The following is an 8,400-nucleotide window of genomic DNA, read 5'->3' as shown; positions in this document are numbered from 1 at the left end:
TCATTCGCCGCTCAGCGCATAACGAAGTCCCGTCATCAATTTCGTTACATGCTGACGATCACTTGAAGGAGGTCAAAGATACGCTGTTCACGCTAACCTGGCGAATAAGCCCCGCCCCTTTTTCTATTTAACGTCTCCTATTGGTTAGTACACAAACAAGTCACGCTACCTCATTCATTAATTCAGCCGGCATATGATTAGTGGGAGTCTGAGAAAGGCTAGGTCTCATTGGTGGATGCTGGGAAAGGTCAAATCTCACTGGTGGAAGCTGAGAAAGGTTGGATCCCATTGCTGGATGTTGGGAAAGGTTGGATCTCATTGCTGGATGATGGGAAAGGTTAGATCTCACTGGTGGATACTGGGAGGGGTCAAATCTCACTGTTGGATGCTGGGAAAGGTTGGATCTCATTGCTGGATGTTGGGAAAGGTTGGATCTTATTGGTGGATGCTGGACTGGTCTGGGCGGGGCTGGTCTGGACGGGGCTTTTTCGCCAAGTTATCGTGAACGGAACATGTAACTTACCTGTGTCAGTAGGTTCTTTGGGTCAGCTTTGCCGCCTTCCTTCTTCTCGTCTTTGCTTTCCTTCTTCTTGTCCGTCTATCACAGGTGAAGGAACCGCAGTAATTACCCTACACCTCACCTAACTACTGACCCCAACCATCATCATCATCAGCCTTATTGATATAGGTGAAGGAACCGTGATTAGTTCGGAACACCTGACCTTGGACTCACCCAATCCTCCTCCTCCTCCTCCTCCTCCTCATCATCATCATCATTATCATCGTCGTCATAACAACACCCCATCCTCCTCCTCCTCCTCCTCATCATCATCATCATAACAATACCCCATCCTCCTCCTCCTCCTCCTCCTCCTCATCATCATCATCATCATCATCATTAGCTATTTTGTGTTTAGCATATTGACTTGGTGTTATTTTTTTTAGGTTTAATTGTCTCCATCTCTATCTCTCTCTGATTACTTCCATCGTTAACTCGGCAGCAGCGACGGGCCAAATTTGTGGCTTTACCGTGTACCAGTGACGGGCCACATTTTTGCCGTGATATAAACCCCCCAAAATAGATGATGCATAAAGTGATCACAAATGCGTTGATATATATTATGAAGTGGTTTGCGAGAGCGATGATTTTTTTCTCATAGATTCGCCTAGAGGGGCCTTGAAGACACATGATCCCCGCAGCTACCGGGTTAATTTGAGGTACGAGCGTTAACGAGGTAGATTCGGGCCCGCTTGCATTCGTCATCGTAAATAGACGCAAACATTTAAACCTCCGGGCAATGGGAAATGTAGACTTTTCCCAACCAGCAGGCACCGTGTTTGAACAATTGGCTCCACAGAGTAACTTGTATTCCGAGATCCCGAAATAGAGAAGAGCCGAGATCGCTAGGGAAAGCACCTCCCATATGGTTCTCCGGGCGGCCGCGAGTGGAGGTGCGTGGTTTTTTTTTTTGTTTTTTTTTACAACAAAGGAGACAGCTCAAGGGCACAAAAAAGGAAACAATAATAAAAAAAAAGCCCGCTACTCGCTGCTCCTACAAAAAAAAAAAAAAAAAAAAAAAAAAAAATCAAAAGAGGTGGCCGAAAGAGAGGTCAATTCCGGGACTACAGAATCAGTTTACACATTCGAGTTTAGTTTATTTTATTCCTCCATCTTACTTGCTTTTCCTATTCTTTTATATTCCAGTATTTGTTTATAATTTACTGAAACTCTACTTATAAACTTATTTTTTTGCTCTACTTTTCACTTTTCTTTTTTCTTTTTTTTCTTTTTACTTTTTTTCAATGTTATTTGCTATTCTTAATTATCTTTTACTTTTAGAAGCCATCCTCGTAACAACAATCTTTCACCACCAACTTGTCCTTCCCTTCTTCTTCCCTTCCTTTCCTCCCTTCCTTCCTCTCCCTTCTTCTTCCCTTCCTTCCTCTCCCTTCTTCTTCCCTTCCTTCCTCTCCCTTCTTCTTCCCTTCCTTCCTCTCCCTTCTTCTTCCCTTCCTTCCTCTCCCTTCTTCTTCCCTTCCTTTCCTCCCTTCCTTCCTCTCCCTTCTCCATTCCCTCAATCCCGCTACTTCTCTCCAATCAACAAAATGGAATAATGACGTCATGATAATAATACTCATCTTTATCCTCTTTAACTGTTAAGATATATAATTTAACTTATCAGCTTAGACATCAAACCAACTCTTATCTTTCCGCTCTTAGTTACTCCACTGATAAGCCACGCCTCTTGTGCCTGTGTTTGTGTTTGTTTGTGTCCGTGTTGACCCCTTGCGTGGATGTTGTTGTCTTGTTACTGGTGTGGGAGAGTGAGTGAGTGAGTGAATGAGTGAATGAGTGAGTGAGTGAGTGAATGTGCATGAGTGAGTTAGTTAAGGAAGGAGGGACGCAAGGTGTTGGTGAGGAAGTGAGTGAGTGAGTGAGTGCATGACTGGGTGAGTGACAGGCTGACAAACTGACTGAATGGCTGACTGACTGACTGGCTGACTGACTGGTTGGCTGGCTAACAATTTATCTACATAAGCATTTGTTGTATGTACACACACATTGGTTATATTTACACACACACACACACACACACACACACACACTTCCCCTCACCATCCCCCCCTCCCTTCTTTCTCTCCATTCCTTCCTCCCCTCTCGCCACCCCTTCCAACACCCCCTTCCCTCCTTCCCTTACCTTGTCACCTTCCTTCTCCGCCTTCTCCTTTTCCTCCCGCTCCTTCTTCCTCCTCAATGCCTCCTCCTTCATCTCGTAGTCCCCGTCGTAGGCGTCGCAGAGAATGGCAAGCCCCGCATTAGCCCCAAACGTGGTACTTGGGGGTTGGTCCGTCTGCTGGGCTAACTCCTGGGGGAAGGGGAGGCTGGGTGAGCGATCAGGGGGAGGAGATGGGTGAAGTAAGTGGGTGGGGTGGGGGTGGGGGAATAGAGATAGATTAAAGAGAGGGAGATATGTAGAGGTAGGCATGGACTAATATGTGTCTGATAAAGAAGAAATATTCAGTCAGTCAGTCAGTCAGTCAGTCAGTCGGGGAGTTACTCAATCAGTCAGTCCATCAGTCAGTAAATCAGTCCACCAGTCAGTCAGTCAGTCCATCAGTCAGTAAATCAGTCCACCAGTCAGTCAGTCAGTCCATCAGTCCATCAGTCAGTACCTTCATAGGCGGACGAAAGGACTGAGAGACCCGATCGCTGAAGTTGAAGGGGTTGGGCTGGGAATCCAACTTGGCAAGCTGTTCCGGGGACATCACGTTCCCATACAGCTCCTCAATGTCCTTCGCTATGTCGTACTGGTCGTCTTCCTCCTCCTCCTCCTCCTCTTCCTCCTCCTTCTCCTTCTGCGGCTTCTTCTTCTTCTTCCCTCCTTTCTTCTTGCCTTTGAATTCCCGCTGGAGTTCCATGTATTGTTTTTTTTGTTTTTCCTCTTCCTCCTTCTTTCTTCTCATGATTTCTGTAAAGGAGGAGAGGAAGGAAGGAAGGAAGGAAGGAGGGAAGGAAGGAAGGGAGAAAGGAAGAAAGGAAGGCAGAAAGGAAGGAAGGGAGGAAGGAAGGAAGAAAGGAAGGAAGGCAGAAAGGAAGGAAGGAAGGAAGGAAGGAGGGAAGGAAGAAAGGAAGGAAAGAATAAATGCAAGTATAAGTAAACAGGTGTCCAAACAGGTGTGTGTGTGTGTGTGTGTGTGTGTGTGTGTGTGTGTGTGTGTGTGTGTGTGTGTGTGTGTGTGTGTGTGTGTGTCCCTTCCCCTCTCTCCCCCTTGTTTTCCCCTCTCTCTCTCTCTCTCTCTCTCTCTCTCTCACCTTTCACTTCTCTCCTTTTCCATTTCCTGCACTTCCCCTTTCCCTCCCTTTCTCTCTCTCTCCCTTTCCTTCTTCCTACCTTCCTTCACCTCCCTCTTTCCCCCTCCCTTCCCTCTCTCTATCCTTCCCCTTCCGTCTCCATCTCTCATTTTCCTGCACCTCTTCCTTTCTCTTCCCCTCTCTCTCCCTACCTTCCTGCACCTCCTCCTCGTTCCGCTCCTCCTCCCCGTCCACCTCCATCTGCGCCTTCTGCATCTGTTTCAGCTCGTACTCCTCCCGCGGCATGATTCGGCAGGGGGAGGTGAACAGGTGAATGAGGGGGTCGCCGGGCTGCACGGATTGGTAGTGGCCGCTCGCGAAGTCGTAGATCACCTCAGAGGCTGGCTGGGCGGTGGTGGTTGACAGCCTGATCTCGATTTGCGGTTCCTTGGTCTGTGGAATGTAAAGGGGTGAGGGGTGAAGGGAGGTTAGGTAAGGTAAAGGGAGGTGGGGAGGGAGGGAAGAGAAGGTAAGGTTAAAGAAATGGGAGGGGTCAGTAGTTTAGGTAAGGTAAGGATTTGTGGTTCCCTGGTCTGTGGAAGGTAAAGGGGTGAGGGGTGAAGGGAGGTTAGGTAAGGTAAAGGGAGGTGGGGGGGGGGGGAAGGTATAGGGGAAGGAGGGAAGGTAAGGTAAGGTAAGGTAAGGTAAGGTAAGGTAAGGTAGGGTAAGGTAAGGTAAGGTAAGGTAAGGTAAGGTAAGGTAAGGTAAGGTAAGGTAAGGTAAGGTAAGGTAAGGTAAGGTAAGGTAAGGTAAGGTAAGGTAAGGTAAGGTAGGGGATACAAATGAAAAAAAAAAGAGGAAAAACCCCCCACATATATACAACCCACATATCAACACTCTCTCCTCACACACTCCCCTTCCTCTCACCTTTTCCTCTTCCTCTTCCCTTCTCCTCCGCTCCTCTTCGTCCTCTTCCTCGCCCTCTTCATCCGGGTGGTCAAGAGTATCCTTCCTCTTGAGCTTACTCCTTGAGAACGTCATGGCGATAGAGGGAACGTAGCTTGGGAAAGGAATGAAGGCGGAAGGGAAGGAAGGAAGGGAGAGAAAGGGGAGAGGGGAGGAGAGAAAGGGGATAGAGTTAAGAAGTATATTGCAGGAAGGAAGGAAGGAAGGAAGGAAGGAAAGAAGGAAGGTTGGAATAGGAAAGGAAGGAAAGAGGGAAAGGAAGGAAGGAAGAGAAAGAAATGCGAGGGGGTAAAAAGAGATAGATGAAGGAGGGAAAAAAGTGAGGAAAGAAAGAAGGAAAGAGGAAAGGTTTGATGAAGATGGGAAAGAGTGGAAGGGAAGAAAGGAAAAGGGAAATGAAGGGAATGAGAGGCGAAGAGAAATGGGATAAAGAAAGAGAAAAGCAGGAAGGAAAGAAGGAAGGAAGGAAGGGAAAGAAAGGTTAGGTTAGGTTGAGAAAGAACGGAAGGGAAGGGAAGGGAAGGGAAGGAAGGGAAAGAAAGGTTAGGTTAGGTTGAGAAAGAACGGAAGGGAAGGGAAGGAAGGGAAAGAAAGGTTAGGTTAGGTTGAGAAAGAACGGAAGGGAAGGGAAGGGAAAGGAAGGAAGGGAAAGAAAGGTTAGGTTAGGTTGAGAAAGAACGGAAGGGAAGGGAAGGAAGGGAAAGAAAGGTTAGGTTAGGTTGAGAAAGAACGGAAGGGAAGGGAAGGGAAGGGAAGGAAGGGAAAGAAAGGTTAGGTTAGGTTGAGAAAGAACGGAGGGGAAGGGAAGGGAAGGGAAGGGAAGGAAGGGAAGGGAAGGTTAGGTTAGGTTGAGAAAGAACGAAGGAAGGAAGGAAGGAAGGGAAGAAGGGAAGGAAGGAAGGAAGGAAGTTAGGTTGAGAAAGAACGGAAGGAAGGGAAGGAAGGAAGGAAGGAGAAAGGAAGGAGAAGAGAAAGGAAGAGAGAAAGAGATGGAGGAAGGAAAGAAGGGAGGTAAAGGAAAGGAAAAAAAAAATAAAGAGAGAGAGAGAGAGAGAGAGAGAATGATCGTAAAAATAGGAATAAAAAAAAGGAGAAAAAGAAAAAAAAGGGAAACTAGAAAATGGAGAGAAAACGGAAAGGAGGAGGAGGAAGAGGAGAGAAGGAGGAGGAAGAGGAGGAGGAGGAGGAAGAGGAGGAGGAGGAGGAAGAGGAGAGGAGAAGGCAGAGGAGGAGGAGGTAGAGGAAGAGGAGAGGAGGAGGAGGAAGAAGAGAGAAGGCAGAGGAGGAGGAGGAAGAGGAGAGGAGGAGGAAGAGGAGAGGAGGAGGAGGAGGAAGAGGAGAGGAGAAGGCGGAGGAGGAGGAGGAGGAGGAATAGGATGTAATATTTTTCTCCCTCAATTTTCTTTTTTTTCTTCTTCCTTTCTTCTTTCTTTCTTCCTCTTCTTCTTCCTCTTTTCTTCTTTATATTCCTTTATTTTCTTCGTCTTCCTCTTCGTCTCACATTTTTCTTTTTCTCATCCCTATCTTCTTTTTCCCCTTTTCTTCTTTCTTCTTTCTCCTTCTTCCTATCTTCGTTTTCTTTCTCTTCTCTTCAATTTTCTTCCTTCATCAAATTTCCTCTTCGCGTTTTTTTTCCTCCTTTCTACTTTTCTCTCCAATCTTCTATTACGTCTTCCCTTCTTCTTCCTCCTTTCTTTTGTTCTTCCTTCCTTCGTTTTCTTCTTTACTGGTTTTCTTTAAATTTTCCTCTTTTCTTCTTTCTTCTTTATTTTTTCCTTATTTTTCTTCTTTTTCTTCCAGGTCACGTGACTGAAACCTTGAGAAAAACTATGGGTGAGAGAGAGAGAGTGAGAGAGTGAGTGTGTGTGTGTGTGTGTGTGTGTGTGTGTGTGTGGTTCGTGCCTTGGTCAGTCCTCAAGGTTTTGCCGCTGACAGGATGGATTACTACCCACCCCCACCCCCCCTTACCGTGAGACAGGGGGGGGGGGGGCAGGAGTACCTAGAGGTCGGTTCAACAAGCCCCAAGCTCTCCCGGGTAAGGTTCCGACTGGCCATCACGAGTTCTATCTTCACCAACTTCTCAAGCTTTCTGTGGCGTGGTCTATAATCTATTTGCCATTTTCTTTGCATTCTTTAAGGGGCTGTTACACTGGGCACATTTTCCGTGATCTTCAGTCAAACCACGATTTCCGCTGGCGTGGGGTAGGCTTGGGCAGGTTATGTTAGGAGAGGCTTGGAATAGGTTAGGGAGGTAGGAGTCTTTGGGTGGGTTGGGGTAGGAAAAGGTAGGGTAGGACAGGCTTAAGGGGCTACACTGGGCACATTTTCCGTGGATCTTCAGTCAAACCACGATTTCCGCTGGCGTGGGGTAGGCTTGGGCAGGTTATGTTAGGAGAGGCTTGGAATAGGTTAGGGAGGTAGGAGTCTTTGGGTGGGTTGGGGTAGGAAAAGGTAGGGTAGGACAGGTTTAAGGGGCTGTTACACTGGGCAAATTTTTCGTGTATCTTCAGTCAAACCACGATTCCCGCTGGCGTGGTTCTCATTTGTTTCGTGTTATTGCTGCTGCTGATGATGGTGAGTAATACCGTCGTCCTTCAGTGAACTCTACCGTAGCTTTGGACGATCGCGGACACGTCAGAAAACCACGGAAATAGGAGAACCACGCCAGCGGAAATCGTGGTGACTGAAGATTCACGGAAAATTTGCCCAGTGTAACAGCCCCTTGATTACACAGCACCTTAACACTCTGCCTCTGCCATCACGAGTCATTACTGCTGCCTCTTACGCTCGCCTTCTAACTTCAGCTATTTTCCTAACCTTCCGTGATGTTGTTTATAATCTATATGTCACTTTCTTCGCATCCTTCGGGGAGGCGGTGGCTGAGTGGTCAGGGTGCGGGCGCGGTGTCCTGGAGGGCCCGGGTTCGCCACCCGCCGCCGCTACAAGCTGACAGTGTTCAGTCAGCGTCCAGGGGCCGAAGACTACCCACACGCTGCCCTGGTAGCCACATATCAACCCGGACTATATATTCTCTCTCTAAAAGAGGATCAAAGATGAGCAGCGTCAGCCGAGCAAGACGGCGCCACTATATCACTTGCCTGCGCCATAATGGGCTGGGGCCCACCACCAGGCGCAGCAAGAGAGCCCAGCAGCGCCATAGGCGGAACGTAAAAAATGATTCGACGGCGGTGAATTATACGCACACACGCACGCACGCGCTCGGGCAGTGACGTTACAAAAGGTGTAATCAATCACGTGATTTAATTGTCTAATTGGTTAATTGTCGGCAGGTAATGCACACAGGTGCCCAGGTGGTACTGTGTGTGTGTGTGTGTGTGTGTGTGTGTGTGTAATCTTTGTGTACCTGTGAGCATATCATGTGTTTACCTGTGTGTGTGTGTGTGTGTGTGTGTGTGTGTGTGTGTGTGTGTGTGTGTGTGTGTGTGTGTGTGTGTGTGTGTGTGTGTGTGTAATCTTTGTGTACCTGTGAGCATATCATGTGTTTACCTGTGTGTGTGTGTGTGTGTGTGTGTGTGTGTGTGTGTGTGTGTAATCTTTGTGTACCTGTGAGCATATCATGTGTATACCTGTGTGTGTGTGTGTGTGTGTGTGTGTGTGTGTGTGTGTGTGTGTGTGTGTGT

The 8,400-nt window shown here is 47.6% G+C and overlaps 1 protein-coding gene across 1 annotated transcript in view; it reads right to left on the bottom strand.

Moving 5' to 3' along the window:
* Positions 1-5,378, bottom strand: part of LOC126986031 (dynein intermediate chain 2, ciliary-like) — a 13,733-nt gene extending 8,355 nt beyond the window's left edge. The window contains exons 1-4 of the mRNA XM_050841716.1: positions 4,721-5,378; positions 4,006-4,246; positions 3,175-3,470; positions 2,700-2,867 (exon numbers count right to left, since the gene is read on the bottom strand). Of these exons, the coding sequence (XP_050697673.1) occupies positions 2,700-2,867; positions 3,175-3,470; positions 4,006-4,246; positions 4,721-4,834 (819 nt within the window). The 5' untranslated portion in view covers positions 4,835-5,378. The remainder of the gene's footprint in view (positions 1-2,699; positions 2,868-3,174; positions 3,471-4,005; positions 4,247-4,720) is intronic.
* Between the last annotated feature and the right edge of the window lie 3,022 nt (positions 5,379-8,400).

The sequence above is a fragment of the Eriocheir sinensis genome, chromosome 61 (assembly GCF_024679095.1).
Source record: "Eriocheir sinensis breed Jianghai 21 chromosome 61, ASM2467909v1, whole genome shotgun sequence".
NCBI lineage: Eukaryota > Metazoa > Arthropoda > Malacostraca > Decapoda > Varunidae > Eriocheir > Eriocheir sinensis.
This window is presented reverse-complemented; position numbering and strand designations above follow the sequence as displayed.